The 25,083-nt window shown below is 43.3% G+C and overlaps 2 protein-coding genes across 4 annotated transcripts in view; one reads left to right on the top strand and one right to left on the bottom strand.

Annotated features, from left to right (window-relative positions):
* LOC306912923 (uncharacterized protein) overlaps positions 1 to 11,314 on the top strand; it is a 22,142-nt gene extending 10,828 nt beyond the window's left edge. Inside the window, exons 9-18 of one of the 3 annotated variants that reach the window (XR_013788447.1) lie at positions 1 to 224; positions 575 to 817; positions 1,731 to 1,829; positions 4,314 to 4,507; positions 5,902 to 6,076; positions 6,183 to 6,339; positions 7,366 to 7,519; positions 8,079 to 8,190; positions 8,462 to 9,446; positions 9,542 to 11,314. Coding sequence is in view for 1 of the 3 variants with exons in the window: in XM_079489386.1 (XP_079345512.1) it covers positions 1 to 224; positions 575 to 817; positions 1,731 to 1,829; positions 4,314 to 4,507; positions 5,902 to 6,076; positions 6,183 to 6,339; positions 7,366 to 7,519; positions 8,079 to 8,190; positions 8,462 to 8,640 (1,537 nt within the window). In the remaining 2 variants the exon portion in view is untranslated. Of the gene's footprint in view, positions 225 to 574; positions 818 to 1,730; positions 1,830 to 4,313; positions 4,508 to 5,901; positions 6,077 to 6,182; positions 6,340 to 7,365; positions 7,520 to 8,078; positions 8,191 to 8,461 lie in introns of all 3 variants that reach the window. The other 2 variants (XR_013788448.1, XM_079489386.1) reach the window with 2 other exon arrangements.
* Positions 10,876 to 25,083, bottom strand: abcf2b (ATP-binding cassette, sub-family F (GCN20), member 2b). The gene is made up of 15 exons (XM_079489387.1): positions 24,933 to 25,083; positions 23,894 to 24,064; positions 23,156 to 23,368; positions 22,596 to 22,778; positions 21,086 to 21,257; positions 19,460 to 19,555; positions 18,931 to 19,033; positions 17,929 to 18,024; positions 17,513 to 17,632; positions 17,210 to 17,299; positions 16,870 to 16,980; positions 13,875 to 13,937; positions 12,881 to 13,009; positions 12,334 to 12,537; positions 10,876 to 11,535 (listed from the first exon to the last, which is right to left on the bottom strand). Exons 2-15 carry the CDS (start codon positions 24,036 to 24,038, stop codon positions 11,416 to 11,418), a joined length of 1,845 nt encoding a protein of 614 aa, XP_079345513.1. The 5' UTR covers positions 24,039 to 24,064; positions 24,933 to 25,083; the 3' UTR covers positions 10,876 to 11,415.

The raw sequence follows: 25,083 nt of genomic DNA, 5'->3' as shown, positions 1-25,083 counted from the left end.
TGGGGAGGCGCCACCGGTGGAGGCCCCCCCAGAGCGTGATAACGCCGGTGGTCGGGCGGCTGCGGGCCTGGCTGCGGTAGAGCGTCTTCAGAGAGCAGCAGAACACCAGGACGACCCTCAGAATGTCCAGGGACACCCGTCGCCTCCCAAGAGACCCTTCAGAACGCCCAGCATCCCCTCCCTGTGTGTCCTCTCCACCCGGGCTACGGTCCATCTCATGACGGGTCAGGGACATAAACAATATGACATTTATTTCTTATTTAGACGTAATGCTCTTTGTGACAAATATTGACACAACTCAGACAAGTACGTATGTCCAAAGTGTCAAAAGAGAAATTGCTGTACCCCTCAGTAAGACATTTTATTAAATTATTATAATTTTTTTTTAGCATTTTATGCTTTATTTCAGATAAAGTATTTGAGGCAGCCTGTTGGCCGTGCCACTGCCTGTATAATTTTGAAGTCCAACAGCACTGAACGAATCATTGACGGGACAAAATGCATGAAACCCAATTAAAGCGTTCCGCAACCACTTCAACCACTCTGATCATTCTCTCTCTCCACTGTCGCACAGCTCCCAGCATGCAGTACATCAGCAGCCTGTCGTGTCTGACGCCAGAGCTGGCCGAGCTCCTGCTCAACCACATGTCCGGCGAGCGGCTGCTGCGCCCGCGCACCCTGGAGCTTTTCTTCGGCTGCCCACTGCAGAAGTTCATCCTCAACTGCTACCCGTACTCCACCAACGAGCTCCTGCGGCAGCTCCGGGCCTTCACCGCTCTGAAGCACCTGAGCCTGGTCAACTCGCCACTCATCACTGGTATGTATGTCGGGCTGTGTCTTCCTGATGTTGACGTTTGCTAAACTGTGTGCTGCTGAGAGTGCAACTTCTTCAGACATCCTTGTCTTGTCGGGGGAGGTCCCTTAGCCTTTGACCTTCCAGTAGTCTCGTGACCCTGATGGGGGGGGGGGGGGGGGGCTAACAGGTGCTACACATAGGCGTGTGTTGGCTTTACAGAGACTGGTTAGGTTTCGTTTTCAGGGAAGAGGGACCCCTCCGACTTTTCTGAATGGAACCGATGCCCGTTAATTTACATTTTGGCCGTGTTGATGTCGTTTCTATTGTTGACTACTTGTCTCCCCCCCTCCATTCCACGGTGTTGTTTGAGAAATATATTCACCAATCTAACTTCCATGATCAACGCACTCACCGGGGAGAGCAAAAGCCTGCAGACAGCAGAGGCTTCAAAAACCGCGCTTCTAGGATCCTAAATATGTGCGGCTACAACTTGCAGCGTGGGCGGTGCTTCCCAATAGCACCGACCACGCGGTCATGTTTTTTTGCTCCCAATCCGATTCCGATCATTGATTTCGAGTATCTGCCGATTCCAATGTTTCCCGATCGGATATTTATATTTTTATAGGCATAAGTCATATCATTGATATGACTTATGCCATATCAATTGTACAATATTGAAAATCAGACAATATCCAGTTTAATATAATGATATGGATATAATATTGATACTAGGGCTGTCCCGATCACGTGTGTTTTTTTTGCTCCCGATCCTATTCCGATCATTTGAAAATGATGTGATCGGCCCCGATTTCCGATCACGTGATCGGACCGGGACAACCCTAATATGAATGCATTGCAGTTGCTAGGCGATTCTCCAAAGCCAAACAAGATGCTATAATATTGCATAATCATCTTTTGTTCTTCTATCATCCAGACGCTGGCCTGTCAGTCTTGTCAAGTCTGGTCAAACTCCAGTATCTCAACCTGGCCTCCTGCTGCAAACTGACGGACCTCTGTCTTCAGCACATCACAGGTATCGTCCTTTTACGACCGTAGCCATTCACACAGTCTTGCGATTGAGGCCCAGAGAGTCTGCATAATAAGGGGCTCATGAATAAATCTATCTATTATGTAATATGTAATCTCTCCTCAAGTGCTACGTGCAAGAACACCACAACACAACATAAGCTGTTCTGTGAAACATGGTGTCAGACTGAAGCATAAGACAAAATCAGATCCGTCTGAAGTGAGTGATACTGTACTGTACTGTACTCCTCCCTGGCCTGTGTGTGTGTGCATGTGTGTGCGCGTGTCACGCATGTGTGTGTGTGCTCTGCTGGCCACTTTAGGTGTTGCAGCATGGACACGTACGTACACATTAAGGCTGTCCCCAAACATTCAAGGTTCGAATGTTCGCTCGTTAGGGTTGGCACTCGAATCTTAATTAATGGGCTTGAACCATTCGTTTTTTTTATTTTTATTTTTTTATTAAATAAAAAATATTATTTTTTCCCTTTTTTTATTAACTCGAAAATATATCTCGGCGAGAATGCGATATGAGCATGTAAAAAAAAAAGTAAGTTTCTAGTGCATTCCTGTCAGAAGTTATGATTTTTAAGAAATATCTCCTAGTTCTGCTGTCCCATCTCCCGTGCTTGTAATTTGGTGATTGGCCTGCAGCTGAGGTGAATTGAATGGAATGTCTGACGCGTCTCTCTCACACACACAAACACACACACACCAGCATGATCGCTGACAGGGGCCATGATATATTAGCATCACAAAAAGCAGGGAACTCTGATCATTGTTAAGCAAAACGGTCACGGAGGATCTGCTTTTGCCCTGTGCCCACTTCACATCAATGCGCCTCCCAGAATACACAGGTGGAACAAATAACGAGCAATATACGCTGTTTTAGCTGCCTGCCAGCAAGCTCACGTGAGCTTGCAGATCAGCTGTTTTCGCGGACTTGACGGTGTGTCAGTGTGTGTGTGTGTGTGTGTGTATGTGTGTGTGTTGGGAGAGACGAGAGAGATTGATAAAGAGCAGGGGAGACGCGCTGCGCGCTCTGATCGAGACGGATATCTCAAAGGTTATTTTTTAAATTAATTGGAAACAAATGGTCCGGATGTTCGCTCAGGAATTCCTGCCGAAGTTCGAGTCCAAAAAAAAGGGCTAAGGTACAGCCTTAGTACACATACACACATACATACACTACGTACGTACACATACATACACACATAGCTCCGCATAGGAGTGGCTAGCACCACTCAAAAAGCAAGGTCTTATTCACACCTGATCAGCTCAGAGACGGGATCAGACGTCTAGAACAGGGGTTCTCAACATTTTTGGCTGGGGACCCCCGGAAATGCTTTGGCCATGTCTCGCGACCCCCGCCCCCACCCCCAATACAAATTGACCTCTACAATAACCTTAATAAGAGAAAATACATCATAAATAAATACGTAACCAGATATAATTATTAAGGAAAGTTTATGCATGCACTTTGTGTACTATGTAAACTTTCTCCATTTTCTAGCCATTCAGTTGCAAAAAATATATATATATTTTGGGGGGACCGCCCAAAATAATTTGGCGCCACGGGTTGAGAACCCCTGGTCTAGAATACAATAAAATTACCCGCACACACCATCTACACACTTGCACCATAATGACAACTTCATTTATTCAGGCATCTCCAGATTTATTCACCCAAACGTTGCCTAAATAGTTGTAGTTGTTTTTATGACCGGAAAAGCATCTGCTCTTTTTGAACATTTTAGAAAAATCTCGAAACTGTGAGAAATGATGCGTAGCTTGCGGAGTTAGTTCAGTCAGATATACTCGAGGGGCTTCACGCTATGCTCATCATGGGTGCATACTGAAGCGTATTACAATACAATGGTACTACACACGATTCATAAGTCATACGCTGACGTAGCCAGCTGACCAATTACCAGGTTATTTAAGCTCTCCTCAGTCTCTGTTCTTCCTGCTGTCATTTGTCCTTAGACTGTTGGTATGCACCTGTTTGCTCCCACCACCTCCCCAGCATCACCAGTGGGCTCTGCTATTCATTTCTGGTGTTACTGTATATCTATCTCCCTGCTCTTGATGTTTAATGATGGTTGTTTAATTGTGCCGAGCAGGGAGAAAATGTAGCAGAGCCAAACGCCAAGATAAGATATTATATGCACACTTGTATTGTGTATTCTCATTCTATAATAAAAATATATTTTTAAAATATTTGTTAATTAATATAACAAATTAGGCCAATCTCTAAGTCGAATCATGCAAAAAAACACATTCCCAAACCCATTCCTATCGATTAGTCAAAGTCAGCCCTAAAAATTATATATTTGATATATAGATATATTTTTTAAATGTAGGAAAAATAAATGGGAATTTTACTTGAGTCGTGACCCACAAATGGGTCCTGACCCAGTGTTTGGGAGCCAGTGTGTTAAACCATGTGCATTACTCTGCGTTTTGTTGTTTGTTTGTTTCCTCTTCCCAGGGCTGAAGAGCTTGTGTTCCCTGTCTCTGGACCACACCAAGGTCAGTGACGCGGGGATGGTGCCGTATCTGCAGTCTGCTCCCTCCTGCCTCACCCAGCTCAGCCTGAACCAGACAGCCGTGACCGAGGCCACCCTGAGCGCCCTGGCCCGCTGCGCGCCACAGCTACGAGTGCTCAGCATCAAGCAGACCAAGGTACTGCTTGTACTCGGTTCGATTCAAAGGAGCTTTGTTTCAGTGGTGGGAAAAAGTACTCAAATGTTTTACTTAAGTAAAAGTATCAATACTGCAATATAGAAATACAAGTAAAAGTCTGGAATTCATTAATTCTTGAGTACAAGAGTATTGGCATCAAAATGTACTTAAAGTATTCATTATGCAGAATGTCCCATTTCAAGTTTTCAAATGTATTAAAAAATCAGACCCGTCTGAAGTGAGTGGTGCTGTACTGTACTGTACTGTACTGTACTGTACTGTACTGTACTGTACTGTACTGTACTGTACTGTACTGTACAAGCCCTCCTCCCTGAACTGTGTGTGTCTGTGTGTTAGGCTGTGCAACAGTGACACTTGGTGATGAACAAACACTATAACGCTATTTTCGTACTCGGACACAGCCAGGGACCCAGGGACACAGCCAGGGGGGGGGGAGAGGGGAGTTGCACTACTCAGTTCACACGGGTGTGATTTTATTTAACTACATTGCAAAAGTCACGTTACTTTTCATGTAAAATTGCAACTCTAAACATGCTTTTTGAGTGGTGTAAACCACTCCAACAACTGGCTTTGTTAGTTTACGTGTCCACGTGTTTGTTCGTACCAAAAAAATGAGCATGGTTGCTATGGTCACTCAGTTCACACAGGTGTGATTTCATTACAGCTGATCAGGCTATATAATACCTTACACCACTCAGTTCACACGGGTGTGATTTTTTGTTTAGAACCTAGCTCGAGTTAACATAGCTTAAGCTTTCTTTGATGGCATCTTAGGATAGATACAAGGACTGTCTAAAGAGGACGAGACGCGAAGGCCACCGTAGACCGTACGGGCGACGCCATGTTGCTCCATGGTGCTCCATGGAAGGAAAGAAACATGCGCAGTTGAGACCAAGGAAGCTGAACGCGGAAGTGTTGGCTGCATATAGCCCATTGCGCATGTTTCTTTCCTTCCATGGAGCAACATGGCGTCGCCCGTACGGTCTTCGCATCTCGTCCTCTTTAGACAGTCCTTGGATAGATGTAGAGTTTGTAGACCCATTTGGGAGTGCAGAAACATAATTCCCTTCCTTGATGTATTAATGAGCATCAACAAAAACACTAAAGACCGCGGACGCATGCACAACGTTTTTGGATTTTCACAATGGGCTCCCATGTGAAGCTATATTTTTAATGCTGGATTAATGCTCTTTTATCAAATCTCGTGTTTGGCCAAGATGGGTTTAATAGCTTTCCACGAGATATCTCAAGGTTGGCATGGATTGTGTTCACTTTTCACCACTGCTTTAATGGCATAACTTGACAACATACGTATACAGTTTGGGAGCCCACTGGTCTCAAAATGCGGCCGTACTCGTTGCTCTTCCCTCTAGGTCTGTGACGTATCGGCCTTGGCGGAGCTGTCCAGCCTGCAGACTCTGAACCTGGACGGCACAGGAGTGACGGAGGGCTCCCTGGAGCGACTGGCCGGCCACCCCGCCCTTTCTGCCCTCAGCCTGGCGGGGATCCCTGTAGCGGATGGAAATCGCACCCTGCAGATAATCTCAGGTGTGTAGAAGGACGTGAAAGTTTAGTAAGTGCTGAACGTCGATGTGAATTGTAGTGCCATGTTTCCTAGTTCCTTTTCTAAAACGGTCCTCTGTGTGTCTCGCAGGTCTCAGGCTGACCCACCTGACCCTCCCTGGACGCCACTGTGTGACGGACACTGGGCTGTCCTTCCTCTGTAGACTGGCTCATCTCACAGAGCTGGACCTCACTGACTACACGCAAGTCACAGACCTAGGAGTCAGCCTGCTTTCATCCATGACCAGGTAGAAACTTGAACTACAGTTAGTTAAAGGGATATTTCACTTAAAAAGAATGTGGGTAATTTTATCGTCTACTCAGGCTTTTGTGAACACCCCTGACAGTTTTTAAGTTGCTAGATTCAGTGTTTAGATTTGATAGTAATTTGATCAGACATGCCTCCTTCCTACACAAACCCACTGCAACTTCAAACTCTATTTTAAACCATGTTAGATTCATCAAAAGCACCCGTCCTTGGTTCTGGCTACTCGTACTGTGAGGGGGCCATAATTGTTTCAATTATTTTCATTTATTTTTTGGAAAAAAAAACAATACACATACTGAAATTACACACTGGTAGCTGATCGGTATTGGTTAGTTAGCATTGTGTTATGGAGACTTGTCCTACCTTAGTTTATGTCGCTGGCCAGCGCGGAGACAGAATAGTTGAGATGCACAATTCAAGGGTCCAGTGTTTGTAACAACTACAGTGCTGTTTAACAAACAAACAAACTTCGTCAATCGTGTATTGTGGTAAAAAACAGTTTGCTGCCGTCCTTGCTCAGGTGTGGGCCATGTGGCCTGCCCAAATATGTCCCCCTTGTCTCTCTCTCATCAAGGGGTTCCACCCTGCTGTGGGAACTATTACATAGCCCAAGCAGCAGGGGGCAGTAACGGGTGTCTGAACAATATATCTGTTCTGGTTGATAAAGTAAGCCTTGCCGAGCCATGAGGCCCAAAGCACAAGTTGTGGGAATCGGTATATTAATATGGAAAATATGGTATCGTTCCAGTACATCTCTAGTTCTATCATAGAAGTCCAGTGACGATAGTGCTGTGATGTCCTCTCTCTCTGTCACAGGCTGGTGCGTCTCTCCCTCAGTAGCCTGGCATAGCCAGCGTCCTTTCTGGTCTAGAGGGGAGTGTGCGCTTGGAGCAACCGCTGGAGAATTTGAGCCGAACATGAACGAAAATAAAAGCCTGTGTACCGAGGCTACTCCCTCAGTAACACCCAGGTGACTGACACCGGGCTCTCTCTCTCTCTGTCGCAGGCTGGTGCGTCTCTCCCTCAGTAACACCCAGGTGACTGACACCGGGCTCCCTGCACTGGGCAGCCTTCAGGAGCTGCAGGACCTCTGTCTGGACCGCACGGCCGTCACCAGCCGAGGCGTGGCCGCTCTCATCACTCGTCTGCCACACCTCCAGGTAGACTGTTATTTAGAGCAATTTGGTTCTCAAAACGTTTTCATGTCAAGGATCCCCAAATTGATTATATATATATTTGGCCGCAGAGACGAGAACCACCATCTGATTTATTTTCTTCTCTTTTTTTTTGCCAGAGACCCCCAGAAGAGATTAATAACAATTATCTAAATTATTCAAAATGTTCCAAACATTTGTGATTTATATTTAAATTGATTTTTTTTAATCAATTTAGAATTGATTTAGAAAAAATATTTTTCAAAAATAAATAACGTTTAAATGGATAAAGTGGTTAAAATGATTGTGATGCTACAGTATATTAATTACTTTTTCTGGGGACCCCCTGTAACCCCCCCCCAAGGAACCCTGGGTGTCCCCATACCGCAATGATTTAGAGCTGGCTTATTCAGTCAATTAGAAAGCGACTGATACCGATATGTGGCCGATACATTGGTGCAGCATCCCTAAGAAAAAGTTAAACAAGTACATTGGAAAGGTATGAAATAAAAGCTGAGACAAAAGCATCATTATTAAATGTAGCTTTTTATCCACTGCTTCCTAGGTGTTGGGCTTGGCCAGCACGCAGGTGGGAGACAATGTAGTGAGGAGGGGTCTGATCCACTGTCCTCAGCTGCTGAAGCTCAACCTGAGCAGGACGCGCATCACAGATCACGGTGAGGTCACGTGCTAATGCACGCAGATGACTTTTAAGAAAATTTTAATACCTCCTAAAATAATGAGTCCATTACTGCATCAAAAGTCTGTGGAGTATTCAACTGACAATACTTAATCTTGAAATTCACCCAGATTCTATGTTGATTTAGAATACTAAATACACCAAATGACAGCTGCCTGGCTAATTAATTTAACACCCTGGCAGTCAGGAGGCCTTACAACTGTTGAAATCAACTGCTGATTCATGTATCGTTCACAACTTTTCTCTAGGTCTTAAATTCCTGAAGCACATGTATCTGGCGCAGGTAAACCTGGACGGAACTGGCGTGACCCTCACCGGCATCGCAAGCCTCCTTTCTGTCACCAATATCGGCAGCATCCGAGCCAGCCACACACGCAACATCCCCCACGATGATGTCTCCGACGATGACGGAGAAGGAGCGCACTGAAGAAGCCCACCATGGATTTCGTTAGCTCCCCCGGGCCCTGCTCATGCCATGCCTAAGCACAGCTGTACCTTCTGACGGGTTGGATTCTAGCACAGCAGCGCCACAGCCCCAAACACTCGTCTCCCGATGATTTTGCACTGCTTCGACTGCAGCCAGTGGCGCTAATCTCTCTCAATCACATGTCTACTGCTGAGTTGAAATCTATTTAGAAGGGAGCATTGTGTTTCTGAATCAGGCCCTCTATAAGATGTTAGTTCCATCCGTATTTACTCACAATCCCAGAGCCGTTATGATCCTGTAACATGTTTATGCCATGTTAAATTGAGGAACGATATGTGACTCTTCGGGCATTTGTTTCATATCACTGCACCGGTAATGCAGTCTGTCGATTCAGTAAAAATAGAATACACTTTCTCTACTCACAAACGGTTTTGATGTGTCAAACCTACTCTCCTCGCCACCTAGAGATCTTGTTAATAGAAACATTCGAATCTGTAAGTGTCACACTGGAGTAACAAACATTTTTCTGTCCGGTGGAATATTTTCTTTCCTGGCCAAAACTTTATTTTACACGGAGGGTGGGGGGGCTGAGTGTCTTTCCACCAAGAAGAGTTAAGCTTTCAACACATTTAAACTAGTCTTTGTTTTGGTGAGTAGCAAAAGTGCATTCTTTTTTACCGGCGATGCCTGTCTCATAGCGTTAAGGAGAACTCTTAACTCTATGCACCATAGCTAGGTGGAGGTGAATGTCAGTGGTGCTGCATGCCTTGCTATGGCCAAGCTTTATATATATATAAAACCAAACGGTTAAATCCAATGTCTTTGTCGTCACCATCCACACACTGAGGGCTCAGGACAGCACCCCCTCCATCTACTGTAGCAAGTTACAGCTAAAGGTCAGATACTGTAGCTCTAGTATGTCATGTTTGACCTGGATGTAGCTTTCCTGTTCTACCCCAGATGCAGTCTAGTGGGAACATGGTAGTCGCGGTCCACTACAATGTCCCTCAAGCCCTGGCTTATGCATAAATATATGCTATAAATTGAATGCAAATGTAATACCTTAATACGAATGTTTTAGACTAACAGTCTGATATATCTAATGATTAAAATGACAAAGGACTTGAATTTCAAAATGTAATTTGGTTATTACTGTAATTGGTTTTAGATTTTAGGGCACAGGTTTACAAAGGGGGTAAATAAAATACCAACTTTCAACCTGCCAATCCTATTTTGAGCACCATTTATTTATTTTTCATGGCAAATAGGTCTGTCTGCCCTCATCTTATTTTAAGACATTTCACAATAGTGCTGCAGCCTGAGGCTATGGCTATTTAGGGGTAGTTGGAAGGGCAAGGTTTAGGGCCACATATGGGAAAATCGCTTGGTGCTGCGTTTTGAACTTGCGTGTCTGCTACTGATGCTGTGAAGCTGTAGTAGAGCATAATTTACGGGGGAAATAAAAACAGTTAATATGGAAGAGTCTCTGCCCAACAATAGTGATGTGCTCCCTTATGTTTTGCATGACCCCCCACCCTTTGTTTCCTGTCAATCTAGTGAAGCAATAAAAATGCATCCCGACCCCAAAAGTAGAGCAACAGGTGTACATTTTATGGAAAACGTGTTTTAGAGCTCCTTTAAATAATGGCTCACTTTTTTTGGGGGGGGGGGGGGGGGGATTAAGAAATGCATCCCGTTTTCTGAAGGATAACGGCTGTTATTTTAACCCATTTTGGGCAGGAACCCCTTTGTGTTGGCATTATGCTTTAGCTATTGAGAAATAGCAGATCTACAAGCTTGTGGCGTGCTACGAGCTTGTAGGTCTGCTTGTTTCAGAAAACTGGAGGATTTAGAAGATTTTTTTTTAATTTTGAGGTCCGGCCTAAATGGGTTAAGGTGATGCTGTGATTTAGTAATGCATCCTGGGTTCTCATTTCCATGCTTGGTTTGATTCTAGTGACTTCCTCCAGTCAACATTTGACCAGTAAACTTTAAAAGCCGCTTGTGGCTGTGTAATGAATCTGTTGGATTTAATGCAGCCAACCATGGTCCAGGTTGCATATTGAAGTTGATGCTCATAAAGCAAGAATCCAAAGTAACTCCTTGTAAGGGGGTTTGGGGGAGTCTGGAGATACTGTGTCTACAGAGATGTAAAAATAACATTTATTTTCCCAAAAATACTGTGTTTTTTTTTTGGATAAGTGCACTGCATTCAGTTTGCATAAATAAAAGAAGTTCTTTTTGAAATTTCTAATGTTTATTTATTTAAGGGTCCATGAATATGTCGGCTTGTAAATTTATTTCGGCAAACATTATTGCATTTACATTTGTTAAATAAGGCATTGCTGCTCTTTTTACACAAAAAAGAAATCTAAATTTTAAATATCTGAAAATATGACCCTATAAGCTGCTGCATACATGGTAAACATCACAATTGGAAAATAATAAACTTGCTTGTTGACAGCACAATGGAATGCATTCCAAAATGCACTCAGATGCTTCTGGTGAAATCAGCCAATCAGAGTGCAGCCTGAGGTGAAGGGTAGCAGGGGATTGGGTCAGGTTGAGTGGGGTTAGGGTACATCGTTGTCAAACTTAATGGAAATATCAGGTACAACAGACAGGTCCCTAAATACAAAGATGCATAAGAGACTAGTTCTGTTCAGGTTTTAATTCCTGAAACGCAAACCCAATCTTCATCCCTTGCAGGGAGTTTGAGGGTCAAATCCACGATGCATGATCAAATTGAGCGGCTCAAGGTTTGTTAGTACTGTTCTAGAGGTTGTGTTGTGCTGCCCTGTCGATCCTTTTTTTCAAATGCTCCTTATAAGCCTGGATGCCTTGGGTCCACTTGGTGATGGTCTTCTTCTCACACACCCAGATCTCCTGTGCCACCTGGTTAAATGAAAGACATGAGCCCTTGATATTAAATGGTGCTGTGTAGAGCGGATGATACAGATTATATTATTTGCAATTTTCCCCCCCTCTATTCTTATTTTAAATGCAATTCATGAGTACTAGCTAGCTTGTACAAAATACATAGTGGAATCCATAAGGTTTCCAATGACAGAACTTTACTAGAGTTGTTCCGATACCAGTATTGGAATCGTACCCCAGGCATGATTTTTTTTGACCGGCCGTAAATAAAGATTGTTTTGATTAGAACTGGAATCTGGGATTATAATCCGAGATAAAAGGGTGTTAGGATTTTCCTTTTTACAGACAGACCAACCAGTTCCGGTTTATCTCCTAGACACAGAGACGCTGATAGATGGTAGTATAGCGCGATCTCAAACTGAATCAATATATAACATAACCATATGGAGGAGACAATGACATCTCCGTCCAAACGCAGGCATCGGCTAGAATGCCAGTCTATGCTATTCTGATGCCACATTTATCACTTTTCATTCATATTTTGAATGCTTCAGTTGATGTTGCACAACTGTTTTATACGCTTACTCTAACTTGAAGCTGCAAAGCTTTTCATTTCAATGACTGGGCCATTTGGTTCGATTTGTACACTCAAGAGTTAGACCTGTAAGGGTACATTTGGAACACCCTCAAGGAACCCAGAGAGTCACTGGACCCACTTTGAGAGCCACTGTCCTAGATTAGTTTAAAATTACACACTGGTATCGGACCGAATACATTTCTAATCTTTATGGGAAATCAACGGTGTGTTTTATGTACCTGCTGAATGAGTCGGAAGTCGTGGCTGACCAGCATCACTCCACCATCAAACTCATTGATGGCTTCGGCCAGGGCGTCGATGGTCTCAATGTCCAAGTGATTGGTGGGCTCGTCAAGGAAGAGCAAGTGCGGGGTCTGCCAGGCCAGCCAGGCGAAGCACACCCTGCACTTCTGGCCATCCGACAGGTTCCTGATTGGACTGACCTGAAGGTGGATCAATCAATCAATATATTTCTTAGCCAAGGACTCACGTCCCTAAAAACTTGAACCCCAACTTCCCCATTCTGGGAGCAGAATGGTGAAGAGATTTGGTGTAGAGTGAAATGGTCACGAAGTGAGAGTCATGAAAGAATAAGAATTCTGAAATGAATTCAGACTGGCTAGCATCTCCCTTAAAAGACCATTTGTTGGATTTGTGAACCATTTCGCCTCTAGTGGCTACAATTGGGATGGCAGATCTTCCTAAATTAACCATCTTTGATTTTTACAAAAAAAACAAATGGAGGGTTCAAGTCATTGACCCCCTGGATAGATGTGTCCTTCTCACCTGTTGTTTGCCCGTCAGGCCATAGCGTCCAATGATTTTCCTCATCTCTTCCCTCTCTTTGATGTCAGGGTAGCACTTCATCATATAATCCAGAGGAGACAGGTCTAGCTCCAGCTGCTCTGTCAGATGCTGGAACACAAATTCATATCGAACAGTTTAACTGGAGCATACATACGATTAATCTGAGACGTGTATGTGCTCATCTGACGGGATGACAGTGAGTGATACATAATCCCTATGAATTAGACAATAACCTGATTTATGGATTAAAAGCAAAACAAAATCTCACGCCTGAAAAATTGTCTTAATGTGCGATTTGTGAGTGAGAAATGAGCTTCTGAACACACTAGCGCTGTTTCCTAAACAATTAACACAATATGCAAAATTATGTTTTAGTAATTCTACATACAGCCAATCATGTGAAGAAATCACAGATTGATGATTTAACCTTTGCTTTTATTAAATATATATTCATGAAAGATGCTTCTGCACATATTAAATATATATTTATGGAAGATGCTTCTGCACATATTAAATATATATTTATAGAAGATGCTTCTGCACATTAAATATATATTTATGGAAGATGCTTATGCACATATTGCTAGTTTCACCACTTCAAATGCTCTGATCTTAGAATAACCAAAATAGCCGATGCACAAGCTCTCAACACATTGAGAGCTCATAGATCGTCTACTTTCGATGTGCAACATGGCGACTTCTATGGAATTCAAATGACCGACATCAGTCGTGGCAACTGCCAGCTTTATTATTGCTCATTATTGTCACATTTCTGGCATACTTCTAACTTTTATGTATATAACAGTATTTAAGATCGAAACTGTGTTAAACTCATTTGTTTGAGCTAGCAGCACCTTCTGGAAACCTGGGACTAGTTCATGCAGAGCCTATTCATTCTCATGATCATAAAAGTGGAAAACTGATTGGAATTCTCAATAGAGCCACATTCTTCCTGACCGGTTCAGCATCTTACCTGGTGATATCTGCCAATCTTGACGTGAGAATGCTTCCGGATCATGCCATCGCTAGGGAGCAGCTACAGGGGGAAAAAGGGAATGCATAATAAGAAGAAAATATGTTTTGATTGATTCTGATCATGAACTTCCGATACCGAAACCAGTATCCTAAAAGCTGCAGATAGTGGCTAAAATTCTGGTATCTGCGAGTATGCCAGTATATGCCATTCCAATGCCACGTAATTTGATGATGTCATTCACAGTAATCAATTATTGTCTTTTGAATGCTTCAGTTGATGTTGCACTAGCGTTTTATATCCATTTACATTATTATTTTACCAACTTGTAGATGCACATTATTAATTCATGGAAAATTTATTTATTCCAGGATCAATGGTTCTCAAACGTATTAATTTCAAGAACCCCTATAAATCAGAGTGTACAAGTCTCAGAGTTAGACATGTAATTTCGGAAGCCCCTCAAGGAACACAGAGGATCCCTGGACTAGGGCTGGGGCGGTATGGGATTTTTATTACCGCGGTTATTGTCGGCCCCCATACCGCCGGTATGGCGATAATTACCGCACCCCCCCCCCCCCCCCCCAGCGCGAAAAAAAAATCCTCCGGTTTTATAGTGTTATTTAGTCCGGTGGAACAGCGTGTATGGAGATGTATAGAGCAGGTCTGCAAAATCCGGTAAAACACCGTATACGGAGATGTATAGAGCAGCTGTGTGTCTAGTGCAGTTCCAGTGTCATTCGTCCTCCATGCGCGGCCCCCCCTCACAGCTCACACACACACAGTGGCACCGTTACAGAGACAAGACGACTCATATAGCTTTTCCACGTGTTTCTGTTGTTATCCAGTTTACCAAAATTAAATCCACAGCGCGAGGCAATTAACCCCCGCTGCAAACGATCCGGACTTTGTTTGTGTGATTATAATATATATAAATCCTTTTGGGCCAAGTAACCATTCTGGGCGTTGAGGAGGGGGCGTTAGCTATCAGGAGGAGTTAACAGGGGGTGCAGGCAAACAGAGTTTTGGAACGGATATTATGGACTACAGTTTTATTAAGGAAAGATTGGCATTTCAATGCCGCAACACGTGTTCGGGTGTCAATCAAATCAACTGCGTCAGACATCTCCCGCAGCCCGCTGTTAAAAAAAGAAATAAAAAAGCGAACGGATTTCACATCATTTCAGATCAAGACAAGTTGTGTTGAGCGTCTTTTTCCTGCGATCCCATTGATGTCACAACAGACATTTATAGGTGGGTCTGGTTTGGAGTAGCCTAATTTAAAACATTGTCCGACTTTGTTTTGAGCGAATATTAATACCTCGCGCTGTTGTAACAGCCAGGTGCATCGTGCATTGCTCAGACCGTCAGAGAGAGAGAGAAACATTAGGCTAAACGTGTAGCCTATGGATAAGGGCGCATCGTAAGTAACAGGTTTCAACGTTGTATTGATGTCTGTCAGCGAGAGACGAGAAGAGAAAGGGGGAGAGAGAGAGAAAAACATTAGGCTAAACGTGTAGCCTATGGATAAGGGTGCATCGTTGTAACGGTTTCAACTTTGTATTGATGCCTGTCAGCGAGAGAAGAGAAAGGGGGAGGGAGGGAGAGAGAGAGAGAGCTGTACAGACAGGACGGACAGAACTGTTTTTATCTTTTGACTGACTATAAGAAAAAGTCCTTCTGCACACCTACAATGGACAGGTGCGTCGGATAACTGGAACTGAGAAGTAGAGAAAAAAAGAATCCCGCACACTTCACTTGGAATCGCAATGGCAACCATTCTCACTCCAATGAAATGCCCGCTCAGCAGCGCATCGCATGAAACAAACACCTCACCATTCAAAAACGTCCCCTCATCATGGAACCTAAAATCTTAAACATATTAAACAAATTCCAAGTTAACTGATAGATTTAATATATGATGAATTGAAAGGTTCAACTTCCAGCCGCTCCACACCACGCAGCAACTGCGCGCCTCCCCAGTCCCCAAGCCATGAGTTAACATTATTGCTTGATTGATTGATTTAAGTTTGTATTAACAGTTTACAGTACATTTGCACAACTCAATACAAAAACTGTTAACTGTTACTCTGTGAGTGGACGACACCATAAAGCATTACACTTGTTTACAAGAGGGTCCACCTTGTTCAATTAATCATAACATTTTGTACACTATACACTTCTATAAAGCCAAAAACAGGAAATCATCATAAAGGAGGTAAAAAGGGGGAAAAACATATACAGTGAGGGGGAAAAGGGGTGGGTGGGGGTGGGTGGAGTCAAGGGATTTACATGTCTTAATGACAGTTGGTAGGGCGTTCCACATTTTTGTGGCATAGGAGTGAAATGAATTTAGGTGGAACCTCTTGTAAACAAGTGTAATGCTTTATTGGGTCGTCCACTCGCAGTTAACAGTCTTTGTATTGAGTTGTGCTTGAAATGTAGGCTACTGTAATTCTGCAAACTGTTAATAAATAGTTCAATCAATCAATCAATACTTGTTTGTGCCGAATCTGGGTTGCACATGGTTTGTTGAACTCCCTCTGGTGTTGCTGGCATATGATTAGACTGACTGAGCCTCACTGTTTATTATGATACACTTTATTTCATATCAACCATATGCACTTAGGCCTAGAACCCAGGGTTAGGGTTAGAACTAGGGTTAGGGTTAGGGTTAGAACCTAGGGCGCCAGAACAGCACGGACAAAAAAAACTTAAAAAAAAAAAAAAACTTTTTTAACTTTTTTAACTTTTTTTTTACCGCGGTAACGAACCCGATACCGCGGTATGCGTTGTATACCGGCGGTATGGCGATATTGCGGTTATTGCACCCAGCCCTACCCTGGACCCCATTTTGAGAACCACTGTCCTAGATTTATTTATTACACCCCGATATGGGATTGGTACTGGGTATCGACCAATACACAACTTGTGGGTATCGGCATCGGGAATGGTCATTGGTACATTTCTAGTATGAATTTGAAGCCCAACCTACATCACCCATCAGAAGTTTCAGCAGAGTGGACTTTCCGGCTCCATTGGGTCCTACCAGAGCCACTCGAGTATCCAGATCAACACCAAACTCCAGGTCTTTATATATGTGGGGCTAAAGGGCAAAACAGAAGAATGAGTGGTTGCCAAGTCGATAAATGTAAATAATATAAATGTCCATTTTTTATTTTTTGCCCCAAACCAAACGTTATTAATTAAATAAAGAAAACAGGCAGGTGAGATGAAAACGAGGCACGCTATATTAAAAAAAAAAAAAGACAATATAAACTACATAGAACAAATAACGTATACTAATGGTAGCACACACAAGCTGTAATACTCACTGTGTCGTCACTGTATCTAAAGCTGACATTCTGAACCATGATAACAGGGGGAGGGATCTTCCCACAGGGAGGAAAATTAAATGACAGGGTCTGTGGGGAAACACGAGAGAGGCAGGGCTTAAGTGCGTGGAATAAAGTAAGAAAACAAGTTCAAAATAATTCTCATGACTGAACATTTTATGGCGATGTTTAAGGTATTATGTTGCTGATGTTCTACATACGGCCAACCAGTTGAAGAAAATCACAGATTGAGGCATTAACCTTTCATTTTCTGAGACATTCATGTTTATGGAAGATTCTTACCTTGTCATTTGAAACTTTTTCAGTCAAGCCTGAGGCCACCATCTTCTGTAGCGTCTTCTCTTTGCTCTGAGCCTGTCGTGCCAGTTTCGCAGAGCCATGACCAAACCTGGCTATGTAATTCTGGAGGGGAGGCGGCAAAGTCAGGCTTTAGATTTTTGAACCCAAGATGTTTTCTTTGCAAAAAGCCATAAATGTGTAGAAGAATGACCGTTCACATAGTCTGTCGTATGTCCAAAACTGATACTGTTCAGTGATTTAAATAAAACAAATTACAATCTGCTACTTCTGAGTGACACTGTAGCATGATCAAGTAGGGCATTAATTTACAAATTGCCTGACATGGTTATGCAGTGTTCATTCTCCCATCCCTTCTGTGGAGCAGTACCCCCAATCCACCACACGGTGTCCTCGTTTACCTTCATGTGTGTTATTTGATCTTGCTCCCAGTTGAAGCGCTTCATCTGGTTCTCCTCCAACTCCTCCCTCGTCTTCACATACTGGTCGTAGTTACCCTTCAAAAATAAAAATAGATGTTGCACGGTCATCCCACAGAGGGCTGCACAAACCTACTAGTACACACACAGTGCCAACCGCAAAGTCTCTCACACACACCTAGTAACCCGTTGCACCCCCACAACCTTCCATATAGGGCTTTATGAGATCACAGACGGCAGAGTCCATAAAAAGAACTGTAAAGGCTCTGCCTGTCTTTATTAAACTCCATATCTGGCTTGGATAGAGATGACTGGTGCATTAGGGCAAGTGTTCCCAAACATTTCAGGCCCTGACCCCCCCCACACACAAAATAATCATATTCATTTGAATGTGGGGACCCACCGCCACCCTGATAAGCACTTGGAATTGTAGGCATTACATGTATTTTGACTAGGTTCCACAGATAGTGAAAATAGCCAAAGTACAAGCTTGTAGATTGGCTAATTTTACAATGTTTACCTCTTTCTTACGTAATATTTGGTTCCATTGACAATAGTACAATCTCAAAATAAAATGTGTTGAATGATCACAGTAAGGACGTATCGCGTGCACGCTTAGAAAGAGTCATAGAAAAGAATACCAGCACGTTTTCCCCCAGCAGCAACAAACATCGGACGTTTCAGCCATGAGGAAGGCCTCAGGCCCAAAACACCGTTTTTGTTGCTCCCTCTGCCACTTGTGTGGTACAGCCCTTATGCGACGGTTTACTCAGTCTGTACTGCTGAAGCTTTGCTGTGAGCCCCCAGATTGTTAAATCCACCAGTACGTATGTTGGTTTTTAGGTTTTTGAGGAGCGCTAGCCCCTCCTATGCACAGCTTTGTTTGCCTGTGTGTGTGTCTGCCTGTCCATTGTGAATGTGACAGTGATGTATGATACATGGTGATGAGAGCACCCCAGTGCATTGTTGTTGATGTGTCCTTACCGTGTAGTACTTCAGGCCTTTCTGATGCAGGTGGATGATGTTGGTACACACTCCGTTGAGGAAGTCTTGCGAGTGTGAAATGAGCACAAGGATTCGCTTGAACCTGACAGGAAAGCACAAAGGTTTTTTTTGTCTGTGCTAAAAACATTTTGGGTTCTCAAGTACCCAAGGATTAACTGGACGCATTTCTATCAATGGCAGATTAAACAGGAGGGATCCTCTCCCATTTATGTTTGATGTCTTAATTTGATGCTGTGTGGCAACATATTGAAAACAGGGGCCTGTAATTACCATTTTATCATTCATTAGTTGAATTTAGTAAAGTACATCATCCACACTATTGAAAGTTTAAAGTAATTTGTTCCATGCCCATCACATAGGATGCACACATATTAGATTATATTTAAGGACGCACACATTAGATAATCATTTAAAGAAATTGGAAAATAAAGTGGATTTTCAAAGACTTGGAGCTTAACAAAACAAAATGGAACCGCTCCCTAGGGGTATGTGTATGTGGCTGACTTACTGTTTGAGCTCTTCCTCCAACCACACACAAGCATCCAGGTCCAAGTGGTTGGTGGGCTCATCCAGCAGTAACATGAAGGGCTTGATGAACAGGGCTCTGGGTGAACAGAAAAACAACATCTAATCAGTTCATTACCGTCTCTTTGCTGGCAGGGATCATCTACACAACGCATTAAAACAAGATTAATACACTCATAAACACCATCAGCTTCTTTACACTTGAATTAAATTATCACTGAGAACTTCTTTGGATGCCCTTTTTGAGGGGAGCTAGCCCCTCCTATGTCCAGCTTTGAGGGTTTGTGTAAACACAAACATTATCCTAAAACAAACATTGAATGCCATTGATAATGGCCAGCTTTGAGTGTTTGTGTAAACGAATATTGAATGCCATTGACAATGAATGGCCAAAAAAAAACATTGCACAAACAAACATTGAAGACAAAAGTGAGGACGCAAATTGTGTTTGGCCGGAATGAGTTGATGCATGATGATAAGAGCGGCCCTCACTTCACACAGGTGTGATTTTTTTCTATAAACTTGGTCTATCTCATCATACAGGATGAGATAGGGCTGGGCTGTATCAGGGTCCAGTCTCACATTCACTGCACATCTCTTAATCATCCACAGCTCAGAATCACACAGCCTCCCTCTCTCTCTCTCTCTCATCTCTTGACTGAGATGAGAATTTGAGGATGAAATGAGGATTTCAGCCTTCGTCTTTGCTTCATATTCTTCTTTCCACTCATGATTCCTGAAAGGACGAACCATTTCAGAAACAAAACTATTGATAGATTTGGTCTCTTAACTAGCGGTCATGGGGTGTCTTCAATCAGTGACGTCTATATTTACAATACAGGAATGGTTGTGATGTGATTAAAGTATAATATTAAGTTGTAAGGGTATATCTTTCTATGTGTGATCTAATGGTCTGTCTCTCTCTTCTCTTCAGTCATTCTTGACCAAATAGAGTTCCACAATGTCAGTTTCAGTTTATTTGTCATAAAATGAACATTGAATGCATAGATTACATTTGATCATTATAACTTAGTATTTAGACCAAAAAGGTATAGGCTGAAGCCAGTGGCTTATTTTGCCTATCCTATTTACACCTATACCTATTTACACCTAATTTACCTACACATAAAGACAGCTTTTCGCAACTCTTCTATGACAAGGACTCTCCTATGCCAGGCTTTGTGGGTCTGTGTGTACCACGGAATGTGATGATTCGATTGGCTGAACACAGAATGTGATGATGTATGATGATAAGAGCGCCCCTCACTTCACACAAGTGTTTATTTTATTTAGAGTAGCCTCCCCAGTCCCCACACACATTTGTGTCGTCACTGCTGTTGCCCCACCAGGACGATGGTGAGCCTTCGTAATACTTCTCCCACCCAAAACTCCCTACTGACAGGCGCCACCCCCAGCCCGTAGGAGCACATGCAATGACCAATGTCACCCTCCCCACCCAGCTTCCCTCCCCCCAAACACATGTGTTCACATAGACACCAGAGCGCCCTGGCCTATCAGAACCATGTTGAGGAAGGAAATTAAACTGGCAGCAAAATTGTGTACTACATCCTGTCCCCACGAAGTGCTGTAATGCGAGATGTTTTTTCACCTGGCCAGAGCGACACGCATCCTCCAGCCTCCACTGAAGTCCTTCAGCTGCTTCCTCTGCATGGAAGGATCGAACCCCAGACCGTGGAGGATGCGAGAGGCTCGTACCTCCGCCTTGTCGGCGTCCAACTCCTCCAGACGCTCGTACAGCGACATCAGCTTCTCACACTCCGCTGTTGGGTAGAAGGACAACACAGAAATGGATTGCGTTGAGTATACAAAACATCAGTGAATAATCAAGTTACTGCACTTAGGACAGTGTGTGCTACTTCTAACATCCATTTCTTGACAATGTCGTCCTACGTCTCACGCCGGGGTTCTTATTACAATTGACTCGAGGGAGGGTTCTCCCTCGAGTCAATTGCGGGAACGCCCTCATGTCCCCATGACAGCCATATAAAGGGTTCCGAATGTAGCTACGCTATCACACCCGTGTGAAGTGAGGGGCGCTCTTATAATCATACATCATCTCATTCCAGCCAATCACAATTTGCTTCCTCACCTTCATCATCAATGTTTGTGTTACGCAAAAATACAAAATTGTCCATTCATTGTCAATGGCATTTAATGTTTGTGTTAGGACAAAATTTGGGTTACATACACCAAAATGTGGGGGGGGTTGTTAGGCGTCGCACGTCATCATACCAATACGTAACTCACGTTGACTGGCCTTAAGTAGGCAAGCTACCGCTGCTATATTATTATATCACAACATAATGATATATCATTGACCTAAATAGCGTTATATCAACAATGAGAGTATGATTTATTTTTAAAAGGTTAGGCTTGTCTTTTTCAGAAATTACTTTGGACATGTGGAAATCTTGAGTTAAACATACAGTGACGCATTACTTTACCTGGGTAAAATCATCTTCTGATACTTGACTGTTTTGAAATAATTATCCTGTACCGTCACTGTGTAGCGTTTTGTTTCATTAGCGTGATCATGATAAAATAGGCTGCAGCTGTTGCTGCTGTTGCTCGCTAAAGCTGAGCACACATGAACGGTAAAGATAAAGGATTGGTCAATGATGTCAGTGTTATGCTACGCAACACAGAAGTAAGACAGACTCGAAGCCGTTTATAAATCATTGTCACTGATGCGTCACGCTGACGAATCCTTGGTATTTTCATTCGACCGGACAGTCAACTTTTCACCGCCGTTTAGAAATTTCTGGTGACGATCGGGAAAACGTTGGATTCCCTTCTCACGTACCAGTGCCACCAACCGGTGGTTGGGAACCTTTGATTTAGACTCAGTAAAGAGACACTTTAGTCGGGCCGTAAACAAGGAAGTGAATGGCAGTGCGCATGCGCGAAACAGGTCTAGGATCACTGAAGAAGGAAAAGCCAAAAGAATACATTTTGAATTACAGCGATCTCCTTTGATACCATGTAAAGGGACCTAAAGACGTGGATACACGTTTAAGGCACCCCACGGTTTGATTAGAAAAGACGTGTATACAGTACACATCCTTAGCATAATTAGTGTTAAAATAAGCAGAACTTACAGTCCTCTGAAGCGAGTCTCTCCGCCTCCTTCTCCAGCATGATCCTCTGCTCGTCCACCTCCATCACGCACTCCAGAGCAGTCTTGGTACTGGGTGCCATCTCTCGCGTCAGGTGGTAGATGTCTATGTGCTCTGGGATGGGAACCTCACGGTGCCCGATAGCACACAGCAGCATGGACTTTCCTGCAAAAAAAAATAAAAAATCATAAATACAGAATACATTTCATTAATTTCACACACATAAGCCAAGGCTTTATACCCTTTCTTGTGTAAGGCATATGGTTGAAAATAACATTCACAAATGCAGTTGCTAATAGTTTCTTTCGCCAGCCTCCAACCAACACGCTGTGTTCAAAGTGCATGCTGCTCGCTTAGCTAGCAAACATTAGCCCTATTTTGAGTTAACATAAACAGAGCAAGCCAATGACAAGAACTAAACCCACATAAGCTCTATTGTTACATCTATACCTATATAGTACGTCTTAATAAAAGTCCTTAAATTATAACTTTAGAAATACATGCAGAGCACCACTGGTTGTAAGGGGAGGCTAGTTTCTTACCTGTGCCATTAAGGCCAAGGAGGCCGTAGCGTCGGCCCGTGTTGAGCTCCAGGCTGGTGTCTGTCAGCAGCTCCTGGCCGTGGAAGGTGAGCGAGAGGCTGGCGATGTGGACGTCCGTGCTGTTAGGGTGGGAGGCCAGCACCCCAGTCACTGCACGCGCCTCCGTCTTCGCCAGCTCAAATTCATCTATCTCCTTGGTAATGCTTTCAATTCCTGTTAAAAAAAAATTAATCAACATTGTGTTTTATTAGCGAATTAATGGCGACAATCTTCTCGTCCATAGCCTTAAGGACTTCTCCTATGTTATTATCGACTTCCTGCCGTCGCATGAAGACTACACAGCCTGTCGACTTCTGCAAAAAATTAAAAGAACGATTTCGCAAAAAAAATCTTTTCACCGGAATTTTTTTTTTTTTAATTACTCCACTGCGCCCTCTACAGATATTGTCAATAGAAAAATCGCATCGACAAGACTTCCTTCCGGTGAAATATTTTCTTTTCTGGCCAAAAAGTGCATTTTATACATGTGGTGGGGGGCTGAGAATGCCTCCACTAGGGAAAGTAGGCACCAAACCGTCTTTGTATTGGTGAGTAGCAAATTCGTTATTTAATTTTTTTGCAAAAGTCGCTGTGCAGGAGTCGAGAGTAACATAGCCTTATGAAGTCCAGAGCTATGGGAAACCCTGAGCTAGAGAAATAAAACAGTCAGATAAATGTGTGTTTGATTTAAACCATTACCATTGCTCACTGCACCGTTCTCCACAGCTTCCTCCTGCTGGGTTTCTTCTTCCTCTCCATTCTCATTGGTCTTCTTGGTCCGCTGGCGGGCCTTGGCTGCATCCTTCTTCTTAGCTGCCTTCTTCTTGGCCAGGTCGGATGGCATGGTTGTGTTTAGACTGTTATTAAGACCTGTAGGAAGAGGAACATCATGTACAGTCATTCATTTCAATATCATCCAACATGATGACGAGTCATTGACCACCGAGTGAACCAGCATTGTGTAGATACATTTAACGTTTTTCCATCACTTATAACAATGGATCGTGCGATAAAAAATAAAAACGGAAGCCAAATTGATTTTAGATATCAATCAATAGCATATTTAAAATGGCGTTTTCGGTGAATTCAATTGCCAGGAAAACTGTGTCGCAATTTTTACCGGCATACAAAAATGGTGTCGCAATTTTTACCGGCATTTGTTCCCACCGCTGAATACCGGCTTACACCACCATTTTGACCATTTACTTTTTGTAGAATTCCGACTAGAATACACCCAAATCACGACATATGTTTAGAGGAGAACATTCCTCAAACGTAGTTGCTCATCGTTTTCACCTGCTGCTAGTGCTAAGTAACACGTTGTGTTACAAGTGCCTACGGTATGCTACTAGCTAGCCAACATTAGCCCCTAATTTGAGCCCCAAGTTTAACCATAAATGGAGCCAATGACAATAGCTATAACTAAGCCAACGTAAGCCCTAGTGTTATATCTCTACCTATACCGTGTGTACATCACACATAGCTTTGGTTAAATTGTTATTTCAGACGGTTTTCCCGTCTCTCCACCAGGCTGTCCAAGCTAACAGGCCTAGTACGTATGTATCATTCACAATGCTATCATAGTATTAGCTTGCCGCAGGCCCCGTCTAATGCACCCGGCTCTGAAAAAAAGCCGGTTGGTTCATCTCTTTACCAGCCGAGATGTCAACAAAACCACGACTCAATGACGACACTGGCGAGGTTATTTAACCTGGACCGGTGTTAATATCGTCCTTACCTGGCGGATAAAACCGTTGTAGCGGGATGTCTCGTGTCTTCTGGACCAGGACCACACTACTTCACTGTACTGTACTGTGTCCGCCGAATCGACGCCGGGTGGACGGGGTGGTGCTTGATGAGGCTCTTCTCTCTCCCAGAGCGCCAGACGC

The sequence above is a fragment of the Electrona antarctica genome (assembly GCF_951216825.1).
Source record: "Electrona antarctica genome assembly, chromosome: 20".
In the NCBI taxonomy this organism is placed as follows: Eukaryota; Metazoa; Chordata; class Actinopteri; order Myctophiformes; family Myctophidae; genus Electrona; species Electrona antarctica.
Note: the sequence above shows the minus strand (reverse complement) of the source record. Positions and strands in the feature narration are given on the sequence as shown.